Below are 19,169 nucleotides of genomic sequence, written 5' to 3' on the forward strand. Positions count from 1 at the left end.
CATAAAAGTACACTTTTGAGAGCCACTGTATTTTAAATTTGGTTCTTTATGCCTGTGAAGTTAGGTGTAAAATTTTCTGTAGATTTATATTCCTACTCAATTTTGTAAAGAATTTTCATTAAGAATAAGAAATTTGGTTGTAATTTTCTTTTTCTTTTATACAGCATGGCGAAGATTTTAAAATGTGCTTCTAATGATGATATAATTACCATCAAGGCCCAAGATGATGCTGATACTGTCACACTCGTTTTTGAATCACCCAGTAAGTTTCTAGTAATGTGTAAAACTAAATGATCTGATTATTTCTTTCTGATTTTGAAAACTGATAAAGTAGAAATAGATATTTTCCATAAAATCAGAAATGTTTTAATAATTTGTTGCAGTGTATGCAATATGCAATTATTGTATGTAATGGCCATTCTTCAAGAATTAATATTATAGCTTACCTACAAAAATCTACCTGTAGCATGAGCGGTAAGGATTTGATGAATATCAAAGCATTGCTGCCAGTCGTATGGAGCAGTAAAATCGAAATTGGATGAATTTCCATCCCTAGTAATTTTCAGCATAATTTAGATTTGTTTTGATCTGTTATGTAATGTAACCATTTATAGAACTTTAATATGGAAATTCAGTTGATGTATGATGTGCACATAATATTGATAAACAGTGCTGTCCATTCAAAAGTCTTTAATCTGGACTCGTCAGGACTTCGGCGATTCCGGATTATTGATTTTTCCAGATTATAGATCATCAGTTTAGATCTGGTAAGATGGCATGTAGAAATTATAAAATTAAAAATATGAAACTGTAATTTAGGAAATAAAAAGCAATTATGATCTAAAGGGTATCAAAATTTACAAAAAAAAGCTTAATATTTATTTGTTTGCTGTATTAAACATTTTTTTCAACGCGCGCATACATTATGCAAAGTCGAAATTAGAAAATTGCAACCAGAAAACTATTTGATGTGTATTCGTGATATTTATAATGTCGAGGAATTTGATTTAAATCATATCAAAGATGTAGTACATCGAGATGAAATACTACATTTAGTAAGGAATTATAAACCGAATAAAATAAAAACATCTGCCCTGAAGATAAGGATAGTGCTGACAGATAAACTTCCAGTTCATTGCGCGCCACGACGTCCCCCCCCCTCCCCGCACGCGCAGAGCAACGTGAAATTGATAAGCAGATTTCGGAATGGTTAGAGAAACAAAGGAGCCTTTATCCATTTTTTGCAGCAATTCCACTTTTTTGTTTGATGGACATCGAAACATGCTTTGCCTTTGTAGATCCTTTTGCAGCTCCAGCATCGGAAATTCTATTTGACATAATCGAAAGTTCCAACTTACTTTTATAAAATTGCTCTAACAGTCTGCAAAAAATAAAAAACTGGATCCAATTAGAAGATTAGAACAACGAAATCTGCAACATTAACTGATATTGACGCATGCGCATAAAGTTTGTAGCTTTAAGGTCCGGATTAACGACTTTTGACTGTATTTAATTTTAGTTTACTTTGATATGTGGTACATTACTTAGTTTTCCCATGTACTAGTGTGTACAGTAATTATTAATTTTATTTTTATGATATTTAAAAGTGTGTTGATAATAAAACCTTTCCTTCCCTACTCAAGATATTTTCAATATAAAATTATAAGGAAATTGCAAAATTAAATTAGTGAAATAATTTAAAATTTAGAATATATACAGTCAAAAGTTATTAATTCGGACACCCATAATTCGGAATGATCTATAATCAGGACCTCAAAACTAAAAACTTTCTGCGCATGCGCCGCTTTGACACATGCGCATAGGCGTTTACGTGTGCGCGTAAGACCTTTTATGAGTGTGCGCAAGTGCAGAATACGTTTTCGCGTGCACGTTTTATGTATAATGGACGTATAAGCTAAAATTACCTAATTATCTATTTCAGTTAATGTTGATGATTGCGTTGTTCCTTAATTTTCGAATTGGATCCGGCTTATTACTTTTTGCAGACTGTAAGAGCAATTTTATAAAAGTAAGCTTAAACTTTCGATTATATCAAATAGAATTTCCGATATATATTTGTTAATATGTAAAGGATCTAAAGCGAAAGTATGTTTTGAAATCCGAAGTCTGTTTATCAATTTCACGCTGCTCGGCGGGGGGAACGCCGCGCGGCGGGCGCATAATGAACTGGAAGTTATCTGTCAGCACTATCCTTATCTTCAGGGCAGATGTTTTTATTTTATTTGGCTTATAATTGAAGATCAGATGTTTTTATTTTATTTGGCTTATAATTCCTTACCAAATGTAGTATTTCATCTCGATATGCTCCGTCTTTGATATGATTTAAAACAAGTTCCTCGTCATTATAATTCGCTTCCGATAGCGAAGAAAAGTAACAGAGGTTATTGAAAACGAAAAAATTTCGATTGACAAATTAGTCGGTGTTCTTGACACAGCAATTATAGGACTTGAACAGCGGAACTTTGTAACTGAACAAGAAATTATGTCTGTTTAATAGAATTAAAGAGAAAGTATTATCACATGAAACGAAGCAAAACTTAAACAACTTACATTGAAAGAAATGTTTATTTAAGTAAACAAATAAATATTAAGCTTTTTCTTTTTGCAAATTTTGATACCCTTTAGACATAATTGTTCTTTATTTCATAAATTGCGGTTTCATATTTTTAATTTTAGAATTTCTGCATGCTATCTTACGAGATTTAAACTGATGATCTATAATCCGGAAAAATCGATAATCCGGAATCGCCGAAGTCCCGGCGAGTCCGGATTAACGACTTTTGACTGTAATTAATTTTAACGTGTGATCTATGTCAAAATCATAATAGTCAAAATTTGGAAAAATCCTAGTTCTGGTTAAATTTTGGTGCCATGTCACAGAATCATCTGTCTGCCAAGAATGCACTTCAACGCACCAAGGGTAAACACAGCATAAGTTGACAATGACAGGACCATTGCAAGAGATAAATATTTTTTTGTGTCCATCTACATATCTGGAAATGCATAATGCATTTTACCTAAATAGATTGGCATGTCATAGGTTTGTCATTACTGCACTATAACATAAAAGAATGTCATTTTAAAGTTGTTGTTTTTTTCCCCCTAAATCTTTCGGAAACTCCCAGTTTTTTTACATTTTGGGACTAGTAGCTATATCAAAGTAATTTCTCTTGTGTTTTCTTAAAATACTTTCCCTTATGTGGTTTCTCAAATTTCTAAATCACTTGTTGAATCTTTTTGCCATTCTTCCTTTGGGATATAGTTCACAAACTTTCAGCAAAAACAGCACTTTCAGATGATATTGATTTTTCTCCATAAATATTTTATCAGCAGAATGAGAATCAATGTAGAGTTAAATGTAATGGGAAGCCAAAACCTGAATCCCTTAAAATGTCTATTCATTCTGGGAGATTCTTTACGTGTAATTTCTCGTCATCTAAGTCTTATTTTTTCTAATATATAAAGTAAGCTTTTTGTGGTATATACTTGACAGTCACTGCTCTTTGGTCTTTTAACATCATAATTTTAATATGGCTGTGTATAGAGAAGAAAGCGTATGCCATATTCTTCCTAACATTTCACTCTCTGTTGACGTTAATGGAAGGACCTTTACCAGGAAAAATGGTATGACGTTAAAAATCATTTTGAACATCTTGCATCATTTTTCAACCAGAAGGAGGCAGAAGTTTGCTTGAACCTGCTTAAATTAAACTAAATAATGAGAAATTCAATGACTGCAAAGCTTCACACCTAATTTTTCATGCAGAATATTTCTATCAACTACTGATTCAATATGTAGAGTGTCTTGAATTTAAGCATAAATTACATAGAGGTACTCTTTAACATCCCCACAGCAATGTCCGTTCTCCTAATTATAGCAGAAGCTGCTTTGTCTGACTGAACATCTTAGGAAAAAAGTGTAATGCCATGTGCAGTCCACTGGTCTGTTTTTAATACAGTTTAGTGTAATTTAAAAATGAGAAAAGCGAGCACTTCTGTGTGTTTCATCCCTTTTGTACCGTAATTTCCGGAAGAAAGTCCGCATCAGCGTAAATACCGTACTTGAGAAAAATGGCGGGAAAAAAATTTAAATTACACAGAAACGCCGCAATAGATTAAATTGCGCTTGACATCGTCGTGGGCCGTATAGATGCAAAAACTCAACCTAAGTCCTGACATTATGACATACCAGTTAAGAAAAATGCATAAAATGAAACCATAACTCAAAAATAAATTAAAGGTAAGAAATGTGGAAAATATATTTTCCTTCACGTATATATTTATATTTACCCACTAAAGAAGTCCATATTTGTAATACTCAGACTATATTATAAAAAAAATGGTTGCAACAACGAAATATTAAATTTGGATGACAAAAGGAAATTTTAAATTTTCCTTACGAATTACAGCAAACTATACATCATATGAAGCCATCAAAATCTGATTCTTCACTATCTGAATTAAAAAGATTTAGTAAATCCTGATCTAAGTCTTCCAGATCGTCGCATTCATCCTCTTGGTTTACAGTCTCTTTATCTAAGGATATAATTTCAGCTTCTTTGAATCCTGCTATTTATTGACGATGTTTCTACCGATTTCCATGCACTTCCTGCCACTTTGCAATTTCTTCATAAGATGCTCTACGCATTTTACCGCTTTTGGTTTACGTATGCAATCCTTCACTCATCCAACACTCCCACCGCTTTCGGACTTCAGCTTTGAAGGATTTATTACCTGACAAATCTAACGGTTGTAAGATTTTGTCAAACCACCAGGAATTATTGCTTCGATCGTAGACAATTTTTGACATCTGGTTTTCACTGACTCAAAGAAATGAGCACGCATAGAATCCATTATCAATAAACCCTTTGGTTGGAAAAAAGATCCCATACGACACTGCCACTTTTTGTAGCCACTCATGCATAATTGTTTCGCACATCTAGCCATTCTCGTTTGCACAAATAATTACGTCATTAGGAAAATCCCCCTTCGGAACAGTCTTTCGTTTAAAAATGATCATCGGCGTTAGCTTGTCACCGTTTGCGGCTCAAGCTAACACACATGTAAATGACGTTCTTTCATGCCCCGTCATAAACACAGATACAGTTTTTGCACCAGTTTCACCAACAGTTCTGTTTGCAGGAGAGTCGAAAGCTAATGGCGTTTCATCCATATTTATTATCTGTGACCGAAGATTTTTTTTTTTTTTTTTTTTTTTGGTCAGTAATAACTGTCACATATTTTAGAAAAGATGACTTTTTATCCTGCCAGTCCATTGGTAATTGTTGCCCGATTGTTGTTCTAGTACGCATAGAAATATTTTTTCTTTTCATAAATCTGCTATACCTCCTTTGAAATCATTTATGTTCATTCGTTTTGCTATAAATTTTGCTTGTAAGCGAATTTTTACAGTCAAAATTGCCATTCCCTTTCCTCGTTGCTCCTTTATCCAGTTTGCAAGGTCGTTCTCTAGATTTGGCCACCTTACAGTACCACTTCTTTGGCTCGTTTCTGTTGTGGCATATTTTTAAGAAGTTCTTTTTCAGTTCTCCAACGTCGAATACATCTGTCGTCCACTTCAAACTCTCGAGCTGCTGCTCGATTTCCAATTTGTTTAGCACGTGAAATTACATTAAGCTTAAAACTAGCAGTATAACTTCTGTGCCGTTTAGGGACATTTTCAAAAATTTTCCGCTTCCTTCTTACTTAAAAACTATCCAACAAGTACTTGTACCCAAACTGATGGGATCTGTATCTGGCAGAATGCCAAGAAAAATCCGTTCATGCTGAAGGGGAAATATGTCAGAGTTCCTTATTGTGAGGCAGGTGGAGTCGTGTCCGCCTTTGAAAAAAATTGCAGAAAAGGCAGGGGTGGGGAGAGGATGGGTCCTGGAAGATTCATCGAATGGCAGAGGAGAGAGACTGATGAGAATGTTATTGTTCTGAGATCTCGTTTAGGGTGAATAAGGCATGTAGGTCCGTTCAAGGAAAAGAATGTAAATAAAATAACATTCGCAAAAAGCAACTGAGTGGTCTTTTGTGTGGGAACAGCACCAGTCTATGCACAATGACAAGGCCATCCAAACTATGTTTTGACCATCATAGGAAATATTTTATTTTTAGTGCACCTAAACGCCGCACCCGCTGAAAATTTAAGTTTTAAACATATAATTGCCACGGTGTTTCTTCCAGAAATTACGGTAAATATTCTGAGATACCTAATAAAAATATTAACATAATTATCAGAAAGCTTTAATAAAATATCTGCTTATAAGCATTTAGAAAGAAAGTTAAGAAAACTAGGTGGTTCACACACTATACCAGCATCGAACATCTCTCCTGAATTTGTTAAATCACCTTGGCCTTGAGGAAGATATTCCTCAAAAGTACCATTTAAATGTACAAGACAGTCAGATTAGCAATTTTTAAGTCATGGAGCAAAAATATTTAGAATTAAGCTTCATTGTGTTTTGAAATTAAGTATTCAACAAAGATTTTGAATGTGCTGCTGCTGGTGACATTTCTTTCTTTGCATGCAGCACTACTGAAATTCTGTGCACGAAACTCTTTTAAGTGTTTATATATGTAATGTTCTCAAAACAGGAGTCATCTATGTATAATGTTTGCAAATTTAAAGACTAAACATGTACTTGGGGTGACTGCATATGGTAACTGGTGTTGGTTTCAAATCACCGTCTGTATGTAGAACCAAAATGCATTAGTTATACATCTACGAAAAGCTCTGTTAACAATACAATAATGACAATTGTTAATTAATATTGAATGTATAGGTAAGATAAGTATTGTTGCGTGCGTACGGGTTCGTTACGAAATGAATGCACAAGTCCGATGAAAAATGAACAAAAATTTATTATTATCACAACAGAAATGCTTAAATTTTCTCAAATTATCATGCAGTATCACAATATCTCACAGTAGTTATCTTTTAACTACTTAAATGTACAATAGAACGTAATTCAAAACAGCTAAAGAACGCTAATCCGCGAATTCGCTATAATCAACAACGGCAGTTTTCTAAACAACAACAAACTAAGCAACTACTACAAACTGAGATGTTTTCCTCCTTTTATAAGATTTTAAAATCACGCGCTAGAATTTTCCAGTACTTTCTCGAAATCAAAAAGAGATATTTATTTATTTAACGCACGCGCTCTTGTATTTTTAATTTTGCGGCTTAGCTTTCTTTTAATATTCGTCACGCACTGCACTGCGCGAGAAATAAAACCATTTAATTTATAATTAAACTAACATTAGCTTTTTAAATACCAAATTCGTAACACTGCCCCCTTCCCAAGGACTGCACGTCCCGGGCAGTACAATCCCTGGATAGGAAGCTAAACTTACAACTGTGGCATAAATGCAACTGAGGCATAAACATTACATTACAATATCAAACAACATGAACAATAAATGCAATAACTAACTTAAACAAATCAAATGCTATCAAATACTAAATACAAAACAAATACTAAATACAAATCAAATACTAAATGCAAATCAAATACTAAATACAAATCAAATCAAATACACATTTAAAAACAAAATGGACTATGGTCTTATACTATTTACAATTATTTACATTATGTACTATGGCCATAGTAATAAACTAACCTGTCGTAAGAGATCGAAGACTCACGGATCCGAACCACGACGTCATTCGTGTTCAGCACTGTATATGGACCATCCGAAGGTGACTGTAATTTAGGACTCAGTCCTTTTCGTTGAATCTGGTTCCACAACCACACCTTGTCTCCTTTGTTGGATCTATGTCTAGTAGCTCTGATTTTATGGACAGATTTAACTTCATCATTGACTCCAAATAACGCTATGTCCTCAGATGTAGAATGCAATTCGTTATTTTTAAAGTCCAAGGAAAAATTGTATTTCCTTAAAAAGTCCAATCCGAGTATGCATGGATCTGTGATATCCGCCACATAAGTCGTGTGATGGTAGGCGGCACTTCCAAACGTGATGTTTACGTTTAACTTCCCAGTTATGTCGATCTTATCACCAGACGCAGTCTGAAGGGTAACACAGGATGGCGTCCAAATAAGTTTATCTTTAAACTGTTCAGCTAAATCTTTCCTAATGATGGTAACATTAGCTCCTGTGTCAATGATCATATTGCAAGGAACTCCGTCGATATTCCCATTAATGGACAGTCCGTTACTGTTGCCACTCACTGTATAAATTTTAAGCGCTTTAAAACAAGGTTTTTCATTATCTGGCAACCTCCGTTCCTTGATATGGTCACTAATTTGTTTACTGCGTCGTTGCTGAGAAATGGTCTTATTTTCCGTACCTCGGGGTGTTTTGCAGTTTCTTCGTATGTGGCCTTCAACTCTGCAGTTCCAGCACTTTAGAACCAGTTTCTTTTCTCTTCTGTTCCGTCTCAAGCCACTGACTTGTCTGGTAAAATCATCTGCTTTATATTCCGTACCCTGGGGCGTTCTGCAATTCCGTCTTAGGTGACCTTCACTACCACATCTCCAACACCTTGGAGCCACTTTCTTCTCGCTCCTACTTCGTATCAAAGCTTCGACTTGTCTGGATAAATCATCTAAACGAGCCATCAATTGGTCCCCTGGGTCGTGGACTCGCACAGCTCTGACTGGGTAGCAATCTCTAAGAGTTGCTTGCTGGGCTGCCTCCAATTTCATGGCGTACAACAGAGCGCTTTTTATATCCTTTACATTTGCCATTCGAAGAGCTTTTTGTATTTCAGGATCCCGGATGCCGTCGATAAAATATTGCAGCGACAGGATTTCTCTTGTTTCTGTCGGGCACTCCGAAAAGGCGTGATGTGACAGCCTTTCAACATCCGTGGCGAGCTCCTGAAGTGTTTCGGTGGGCCTCTGCTGACGGGATTTTAGTTGAAGCCTGCTGTAGTCTTTCAAACACTTTTCACCAAAGCGCAGTTCCAATGCGCCGGATAGAGCTTCAAAGTCTAGTCTCTGGTTTTCGGGAAGTGTCTTGAGGATATCCGCTGCGTCTGCTCTCAGAGAAGCGGCGAGATGACAGGCCTTAGCTTGGGAATCCCATCCATTCGCATCCGCAACGATAGAAAATTGTGTCCTATACACCTGCCAGGAGGTCTTCCCAGCATATGTAGATAGTTTCAGAACGGAACGAGCAGGCATCGATAAAAATTTGAAACCTTCAGAATTGTTTCCTACCGTCGCTATGCACTTCTTTAGGCTGTCAACTTCTTTGGCGACGGCAGCAGAAACCCTATCATCAATTTGTTGTTCGACGGCAGAAACTCTCTCTTCTATATGTTCTTTTACAGAAGAAATTCTTTCTTCTACTTGTTCTTTTACCGAAGAAACTCTTTTCTTCTATTTGTCCAACTTTAGTTTCAACCGCGTCTATTCTGCCTTCCATAGCCTCAAATTTATTTTCTATTACGCAGGTAATTTCTCTTTTCATTTCGTCCTGACCTGCTTTTATCTCATTTTTAAGAGATTTCATCTCTTCCTTAACGGATTCCTGGCCCAATTTCATTTCTCCTTTAACGGATTCCTGGCCCAACTTCATTTGTTCCTGCGCCGCTTTCATTTCTTCCTTGAGGGATTCCTGGCCCAATTTCATTTCTTCTTTAAATGAGGCAAAGGCTGATATTAAATGCCTTAATTGCTCTTCCATCGCTCTTGTTATTGGCATTCAAACCCCACTCCTGACACCAAAAATTGTTGCGTGCGTACGGGTTCGTTACGAAATGAATGCACAAGTCCGATGAAAAATGAACAAAAATTTATTATTATCACAACAGAAATGCTTAAATTTTCTCAAATTATCATGCAGTATCACAATATCTCACAGTAGTTATCTTTTAACTACTTAAATGTACAATAGAACGTAATTCAAAACAGCTAAAGAACGCTAATCCGCGAATTCGCTATAATCAACAACGGCAGTTTTCTAAACAACAACAAACTAAGCAACTACTACAAACTGAGATGTTTTCCTCCTTTTATAAGATTTTAAAATCACGCGCTAGAATTTTCCAGTACTTTCTCGAAATCAAAAAGAGATATTTATTTAACGCACGCGCTCTTGTATTTTTAATTTTTCCGGCTTAGCTTTCTTTTAATATTCGTCACGCGCTGCACTGCGCGAGAAATAAAACCATTTAATTTATAATTAAACTAACATTAGCTTTTTAAATACCAAATTCGTAACAGTATTGTCTCATTATGTGACGATCTTGCTAGGGTCAAGAGTCTAAGAGCATTCGGATGTGTCTGAAATAGTTTCATTCTATTTGTAATTCTGTTACAATATTAGCTGTTATTTTCACATCTTAATGAATTTTTTAAAATATCCACCTTCACAATAAACCAAAGTCACTTGACAGTTGCCTTAAAAAAGATGACTAACTGAATTCAGTTACAATTATTGAACCAGTGTTTTCAAATTTTTTAGTATTGCGACCATAGGAATAAATTTAATTTAATTGTAAACAGTGTTTAGAGTTGGAATTGCAAGTGACTCACAAAGTACATTTTCTGTTAAAAAAGAAGCTAGATGAATTTACTTCTTTTGGAACTGTCAGAAGCTGCGATGATATTCGAGATGCATTTTCTTTTAATACGTCTTTTGTTTCGGAACAAATATTTATTCTGAACGATTTTATTATAACTCACCTTTATGCAGAATTTTGATAGAATATTATTTTTACTTTAGGAAATTTAATCTTTTAGTTCATTGACATCACAGAGTTTGAACATCTCTCTGTCCTCTTTTAACTACAGTATTAGCTATCATGAAAAGATCTGAGATCGTAAATATTTTTCAATTATTTCTTTTGAAATTTCTTTTTTTAAATCTAAAATTTTCTGCTTTCCTAAATTTTGGGAGAGGACGAGGCCCAGTCCACCTCTCACTATGTAATCCCTTTAGGAAAGGGGGGTAGTTGCCATCATTTAAATTGTTATGCTGGTTGAAGTTCTGAGCCAACTTACTGTTAGAATTAAATATTGTAGTCTTGACTTCTAGCTTGCATTTAAAATTTTGAAAAGTGGTTGTTGATTATATGAGCATGAGATGTGCATTTTATGTTCAAGTTCTGATTTAAATAAAAGAATTGTTAAAACTTTTTTTTTTTTTTTTTTAGTTCATTTCACTCACTGCAGTAATTCATGTACTGTCTGTTTGGAATTTGATGCTAGTTAATGCTCTCTAAAAAAATCAAACTTTAGAGCAAAATATTTGCTAAGAAACTGGCATCAGGTTATCTCGAAATGCATAGAATTGTGCCAGTTGAAATCTGCATCAAAATAAGTTTAGATTTCATTTTAAAACAGGTACCTGTTCCCAAATAAGAGATTGGCATTCTGTCAAAATATACAGTCGAAAGTCGTTAATTCAGACTCGTAAGGACTTCGCCGATTCCGGATTATAGATCATCAGTTTAAATCTGGTAAGATGGCATGCAGAAATTATAAAATTAAAAATATGAAACCGTAATTTATGAAATAAAGAACAATTATGATCTAAAGGGTATCAAAATTTACAAAAAGAAAAGGCTTTATATTTATTTGTTTACTTTATTAAACATTTCTTTCAATGTAAGTTGTTTAAGTTGCTTCGTTTTTTATGTGATGATACATTCTCTTTAATTCTATAAACAGACATAATTTCTTGTTCAGTTACAAAGTTCCGCTGTTCAAGTCCTATAATTGCTGTGTCGAGAATAATTTGTCAATCAGTTTTTTCGTTTTCAATAATCTCTGTCACTTTCTTCGCTATCGGAAGCGAATTATAACGACGAGGAATTTGATTTAAATTATATCAAAGACGGAGTACATCGAGATGAAATACTACATTTAGTAAGGAATTATAAGCCAAATAAAATAAAAACATCTGCCCTGAAGATAAGGATAGTGCTGACAGATCAACTTCCAATTCATCGCGCGCCGCAGCGTCAAAGATAAACAAAGGATATGCCTTTATCCATTTTTTGCAGCAATTCCACTTTTTGTTTAATGGACTTCGAAACATACTTTCGCTTTGTAGATCCTTTACATATTAGTAAATATATATCAGAAATTCTATTTGACATAATCGAAAGTTCAAGCTTACTTTTATAAATTGCTCTAACAGTCTGCAAAAAATAATAAGCCGAATCCAATTCGAAAATTAAGGAACAACACAATCTGCAACATTAACTGAATTAGATAATTTTAGCTTAGCTTATACCGTCCGTTATACATTAAACGAGAATTCGTAAACGTATTTTGCGCACACGCGTATTTGCTTGACACATGCACAGAAAGTTTGTAGCTTTGAGGTCTGGATTATAGATCATTCCGGATTATGGGTGTCTGGATTACCGACTTTTGACTGTATGAAGATTTTTTTGCTAGAATTCAGCATCAAACTTAAGGTTATATTTCTGTTCATTATTAAGTGTTAATGTGAGAAAATGACAGAATGCGAATTTGAACCCGTGCTTATCTATTGTATATTAACAATAGAGAAAGCTATTGTTAATTTCTGCTGTTTGTTCTTTCAACTCAAACAAGTTGGTTCCCCCTTTTTTTAAATACTATAAAATCTAAATTAAAAAAGTACTACATGTTTTAAAACTTCATTGGAATGATCCTTTCTTTAACAGACCAAGAGAAGGTTGCTGATTATGAAATGAAACTTATGAACTTGGATACTGAACACTTAGGCATTCCTGTAAGTTATTTATTTCATGTAATTCTAATTTTATGTTAGATAACAGCTTTATAATATATGTAATAAATTTGTATTCTTATAGGAAACTGACTATAGTGTAGTTGTTAAAATGCCAGCCTCCGAATTTCAAAGAATTTGTCGAGATTTAAGTCAAATTGGAGATTCTGTCAGTATTGCATGTACCAAAGATGGCGTTCGTTTCTCTGCTAGTGGAGACTTAGGAACAGGTAAACTTTATATAAGTACTGATAATTGGTCTTCCTAACCCTTATTTTATTTACTTTTTTTAGTTAATTTTATTCTCATTTTTAAATTTAATTGATTTTTCAAAAAAAATATTCATTTTATATAAGTAAACAATTACATTTATATTTTTCACTAATTTAATCATATAATTTGAATATGATATAATAAAAATAATTGTACTTAACAGCTGCATTTGTCATTTAAATATATGTTCAGGATTCCTGGCATATTGACTTGCATAAAGATGGTCTGTTTGACAGAACACAGCCCTTCTCGAGGTTATCTCAGTAAAGTCCTTAGATTTTTTGGAATTGATTTTTGGTCCTTAAAAGTCCTTAATTCTGGCCAAAATCAACAGAAGGTCATTTTGAGTGTGAATTAGCATTTTGGAGTAATATTTTTGGCGATTTGCTGACAAATATGGTTATCTTTTGAATGTATTATAATTTGCTTCTATTTCTAATATAAATGGTGGGATACTCGAGTTTCTAAGCAGGAAGTGAAACATAAGCATTTTGAAATTATTTCATATTTTCTAATAAAGAGCTCTTAAACAACTTTTTGCTTTTGGGGATGTGAATTCCTTAATTAAACCATTCTAAATTTGGTGACTTATCAAAATTTTGGCAATCTCCTCTCATTCTTGTGTGGGTTTTTTTTTTTTTTTTTAATGTGACAGTGGAACACTTCGCATTAATTTCTCACTGCTTGCGTTCCGACAGTATATTCTATGGTGGATATTGCTCGTATTGCCTTTTGTCACCCCTTTAAGTTTTGCCCACTTGTTCAGATTCACCCTGTATAACAATGAAGTAATATACCATTATATCATCAAAATTAAAAAGTTCCTGCAAATGAAATTTAGTTAAAATATTCATCTTGCATAATAATATGACAAAATTATAAGGTGATAGAGATAATATTTAAAACGTTACCACATAGAGGCTCTACAGATAAAATTATGTAACATTGGTAGTTGCATCCTAGTTTCCTCAGAAGTTCCTTGTGTGATTTTTGTAAGCTAATCCATTTAACTAAGTCAGTACGTCTGAGGCATTCTCAGATAATTTTGGTCAATCATTTATTCATAAAAGTTATCTGTTGAAAACCAAACTTAGAAAACATTTACATTTAATATCTTGTATAGAAAATACTTAAAAGTAATGTGCAAAATTTTAACACAAGTTGATTTTAATATTTACAAGCTTTAAGTTTAGTCTGTGATTTAAATATTTATAATTTTATGTTATTTTTATAGGAAATATCAAGCTTTCTCAAACTGCTAATATTGATAAAGAGGAAGAAGCTGTCATCATTGAGATGCAGGAACCAGTTTCATTGAATTTTGCTCTCCGTTATTTAAATTCTTTCACAAAGGCTACGCCACTTGCTGCACAAGTTCAGCTTTCTTTGTCACCAGATGTTCCCCTTGGTAAGAATATTGGCATTAATTTTTATATTGGGAAGACTTGCAGTATGAGCACAAGTGTTGAAAATGCATTGACATTTATATATGTAAAAGTTAAGAGTAAATGGCATGGTTTAGGATGCAAACATCGTAGTTTTTTGTACAGTAATACTCCAGTTATTGTAATTACTTGTTACTCTTTATATACCAAATAAAATTGTATTTATAAATTTTTCATTCATCGATCGTATTTATAAAAATTTCATTTCAAGTTGTTCAATAAGTTCACGGAGCGCCATCTATTCGTCAATATTATACCTAAAACTTCAACGCCATTTTCATATTTGTCCTTTCTTAGGAACACGTCAAAAGTTTCATTTCGATCTGTTAATTTATTCATTGTTTAACCGCCCTTTATATGTAACATGTGGTGCCTTTTTTCAAGTATGGATAAAATTGAGCAACGTACAGTTATCAAATTCTTTGTAAAGAAAGGTTTAAAGGCAATGGAAATTCATACCGAAGTGGTGAATGTGTTGGGTGAATCTGCTCCTTCAAAAACAATGGTTTGCAAGTGGGCTAGTTTATTCAAAAGTGGTCATACCAGCCTTGAAGACGATCCGCGAGAGGGACGTCCAAAAACTGCATCAATACTGGAAATCATCGAAAAAATACAAGATATGGTATTGGAAGACCGTCAATTGACTGAAAGAGATTTAACAGAGGCTTTAGGCATTTCATTGACCACAGTGAGCAATATTTTGAATGTTAATTTGGGTTTCAAAAAACTCTGTGCAAAATGGGTGCCGCATTCTCTAACAATGGAGCAAAAACACATTTGGATGCGACTTTGCCAGCAAGATTTGGAGCGTTTTAAGAAGAATAAAAGTGACTTTATCCGTCAATTTATCACAATGGATGAGACTTGGGTCTACCATCATGATCATGAATCAAAACAGGAGGCTAAGGAGGGGTGTGAACCCGGCTCTTTGGCGCCGAAGCGAGTTCGTGTGCAAAAATCAGCCAAGGTGTTAGCATCAGTTTTTTTGGGATGTGAAAGGAATTTTTTTTTTTTTTTTTTATATATAATTACCTTCAAACTGGCAAAACAATTAATTTGAATTTTTATTGTAACCTTTTGAATCAATTAGACGAAAAAAATCGTGAAAGAAGACCCGGATTACAGAAGAAGAAAATCATCTTCCACCATGATAACGCACCTGCGCACACAGCTCAAAAAACCATTGCTGAAATAACTGAATTGAAGTACGAATTGTTGGAACATCTAGCCTATTCGCCAGATTTAACTCCATCCGACTTCTGGTTCTTCCCACACCTCAAACAATATCTCCGTGGAAAACTATTTTCTTCAAACGAAGAGGTAATAGCTGCCATGGAGCGATATTTTGCAGAGCTGCCGAAAAACCACTACAGTCAAGGGATCCATAAATTAGAAGACCGATGGAATAAGTGTATTGAAGTTAAGGGAAACTACGTTGAAAAATAAAGTCATTTTTACAAATAAAAATTGGTTTCTTCATTTCCGTTCCGCGAACTTATTGAACAACCTGATAAATGTCATTAAACGGTAAAATGGTATTATACATATTTTTTTAGATAATATTAAATTAATTTAAACAAATGTTTATGGCATCAGCATTTTTGTTTACAGAGTTGGCAAATATGATGTCTGTAATCATTATTGGAAAAACATATACATGTTGTATACATAGTGTATGAGGCCTAATATTTTTTACTTAACTCTTTGTAGCACTGCTTAACCAAAAAAAGAGCTTCTTTTCTTTAATGAAATAAAATAAAATGATGCAATGGTATTATGTGAAATACCTTTTCCCTTAAGAAGTTTTTATATCGGATCCCTTTCACTCCTTAAGTGAATTATCTCACAATAGGTAAATCATCAATTATTTTTATTGACAGTTTGATGTTTATTGTTCTCTTTTCAATCTTCTTCCTCTCCCCCCCCCCCAATACTTGAGAATAGTTTGTTTTCCCATGTGTAATCTTTGTTGAAATCGAATATAATGACAAAAAATAATAGCACTCCTTCCATTTGCATTGTATTAAAACACTGATCTTCAAAATTTGTCAACTTGGAGAATTCCTGAAATTAGTCTTTTTTTGGAACCACTGTCATCTTTGAAAAATTAAGTGTTAAAAAAGCACTGAAAATATATCAGTGTTCTGCACTTTATATGAATGGAGAGAAATTTTAAAATTTCTGTGTGAGTTCACATATAAAAGCAGATTTACTTCATATTATTTAGGTAACACTGACAATAGGAATAAAAAGTATATTTTAGATGATTAATTTTGTGGCTCAATGTGGTGTGCAAAAATTCTTTTGCATTTCAATTCTGACTTCTGAAGCCTCCAAGGGAGTTGTTTGGGACCCCAAGATTCTGTAGAGCATGGCTTGAAAATTACTGCTCTAAATGAATATCTATAACAGGGTCAATAATTTCAATTATCTGACTAAAAATAGGTGATCATCAAAATTTTGTATGTTAAAATATATTTTATATATCTTTACAGCATAATCTGACCATTAAGCTTCAACGGGTACACTTCTTAATATATACTTCTGTCGACACATATTGCTTCACTACTAAGGTAACAAACATACTGATATTGGAGATGTTTTCAAAATTTAATGTATAGCAAATATTGGGGGAAAGTTAAGATTTAAAACTTTGTGTGTCAGAGATGGAGATACTGCATTCATTCAGGTAATTAGATAAGCATTTGATAATTTAAATGTTTACATAGGTTGTGAATTGGATTTTTGATCTATATTTCTTTACAGATTATTATTTTATTTTTATGCATCAGGGAAGCTAAGTGTGTGTTCAGATTGTTGTTAATTTATGGTGTGATAAAATATTAATGTAACCAAAGCTGCTGCATTAGTTAGTACTGACTTAAGTTACAAATTTGTGTGATAAAATTATTTAAGCTTAGTAAGCCAATTTAAATTTTAAAAATCACTATTTTTGACTTCCCCCTTTTGATAAATCTTAAATTTTTATATGCCTAGTGTCTGAAAGTAATAGGTTTTATGACTGGACTGTGTCTTAAATTTGCATACTTTGTAAAGTATTGTTGGTAATTAGTGCTAGTATTTAGGCATGATTATAATTCAGTATTAATTAATCCATTCTAGGTTTTGTTTTTCCCTTATCAAAATGCTGTGCAAATATTCTGAAATTTTATTTTGAAACAGCCATTTAGTGTGAGAATTTTTTTCCCTCTCCTTTGGAGTTCTTTTAAATTGAATGTACTTTTATGAGTTATTTGCATTTGCAAACAGAAAGCTAAGCTTACAATCTTAAAAAAAATCACAGTTTATATACATGAAAATATAATAGTAATAAGCTACGGTATTTTTTAATCATCAAACTAAATAATAATAATAATTTTCTACTGAAAAATTAAATATTAGAAAATATTTTTATACCATTGCCACATAGAAAAAAGCTAAGCATAATGAAGACACGTTGTATTTAACCATATGCATAATGCATAAATAATTCTGTTATTAGTTGGTGTAAATATTTCATTTACATATAATTCATACATTTTTATGTTGCACTGTTTTCTAACGTTTATTACTGACCCTTAACAAGATAAGCAATTGTATTTATTGAAGCATTTTTTTAAATTTCAGTTGTGGAATATAAAATTGAAGAAATTGGCTACATAAGGTACTATTTGGCTCCAAAAATCGAAGATGCAGATGATTAGTTTTTAGACTTCTGCTACACCTCTGAGGATTCGATTTTTAAGTGTCTTTTATGATACTATCATCATTGTGTAATTACATGTAAAAGAAATCAGTGTGTAATAATTATTAATTTGTGCATTTAATCATTTGATAAAACATTAAATAAATCATTTGAATGCTTGTATATTTATTATTTGTTTAAATGTAAAAATACTTTGATTGCTAATTGATTTGTAGCTGTGCAAAAGCTTGGGGCTAATGGATTAGTTTATTAACATTCAATTTATTTAATATCAGTCTTTTCTTCTACGTTAAAAATATGACATATATATAAAGTATCATTTATTTCAGGTTAAGATTTTTAAATTTATATACACAGGGGTGTTTGTGGGACCCCAAAAAATCCCCTGAAACTTTTACGGACTTACTGCCGACATTTTGGAGTTTCGAGAAGGGGGGAGAGAAATGAAAAATTACAATTATGAAGTATTGAATGACCTAATTATAAAAGTTCAATGAATTACTTTTTTTGCAAAATTAATAACCATAAATTTTCAAACATATAAACTACTACATTTTATGTAAATATTTTTAATTACCTGGATTAATTCTTTAAAAAAAAATTATCTAATTTCTGCTGCTTTTTATTTTCTGATGTTTGTGGGCTTGTCTTTCTTTTGTGGTGAACTTCATAATTGCAGGAAGGTTGACTTTTATTTTCCTCATTTACAGTTGAAGAAATTTCCTCGAGAACTGCACATGCAGAGGTAGAAGCAGTTTGCTTTTCTGCTAATGTAGAAGGTTTTTCAGAGACTTTTATAGATGACTCATCTGAAATACATGTTTTTAAGTCCTCTTGATGTGTTTTCCAACGTCTGTTCATATTCAGTAAGAGATCTTTGTGAATTGGATCAGTCATTGGATTTTTTTAGCCATATTTTTCACATGAGGTTTCTTTAGAAGCCATTAAATCATATTTAATTGTCTGCACTGCATCTAGGGAATCAATCTTAAGAGAGGTTTTATAGTCAGTGACAAGTG

The 19,169-nt window shown here is 33.1% G+C and overlaps 1 protein-coding gene across 1 annotated transcript in view; it reads left to right on the forward strand.

Annotated features, from left to right (window-relative positions):
* PCNA (Proliferating cell nuclear antigen) overlaps window positions 1-18,312 on the forward strand; it is a 31,836-nt gene extending 13,524 nt beyond the window's left edge. Inside the window, exons 2-6 of the mRNA XM_035356759.2 lie at window positions 165-262; window positions 12,662-12,729; window positions 12,812-12,956; window positions 14,234-14,407; window positions 18,072-18,312. Coding sequence (XP_035212650.1) covers window positions 165-262; window positions 12,662-12,729; window positions 12,812-12,956; window positions 14,234-14,407; window positions 18,072-18,148 — 562 coding nt within the window. The 3' untranslated portion in view covers window positions 18,149-18,312. The remainder of the gene's footprint in view (window positions 1-164; window positions 263-12,661; window positions 12,730-12,811; window positions 12,957-14,233; window positions 14,408-18,071) is intronic.
* Window positions 18,313-19,169: the final 857 nt, after the last annotated feature.

This window comes from Stegodyphus dumicola, chromosome 9 (genome assembly GCF_044657685.1).
Source record: "Stegodyphus dumicola isolate Sdum_Otavi_A_Nest chromosome 9, ASM4465768v1".
Lineage (NCBI taxonomy): Eukaryota > Metazoa > Arthropoda > Arachnida > Araneae > Eresidae > Stegodyphus > Stegodyphus dumicola.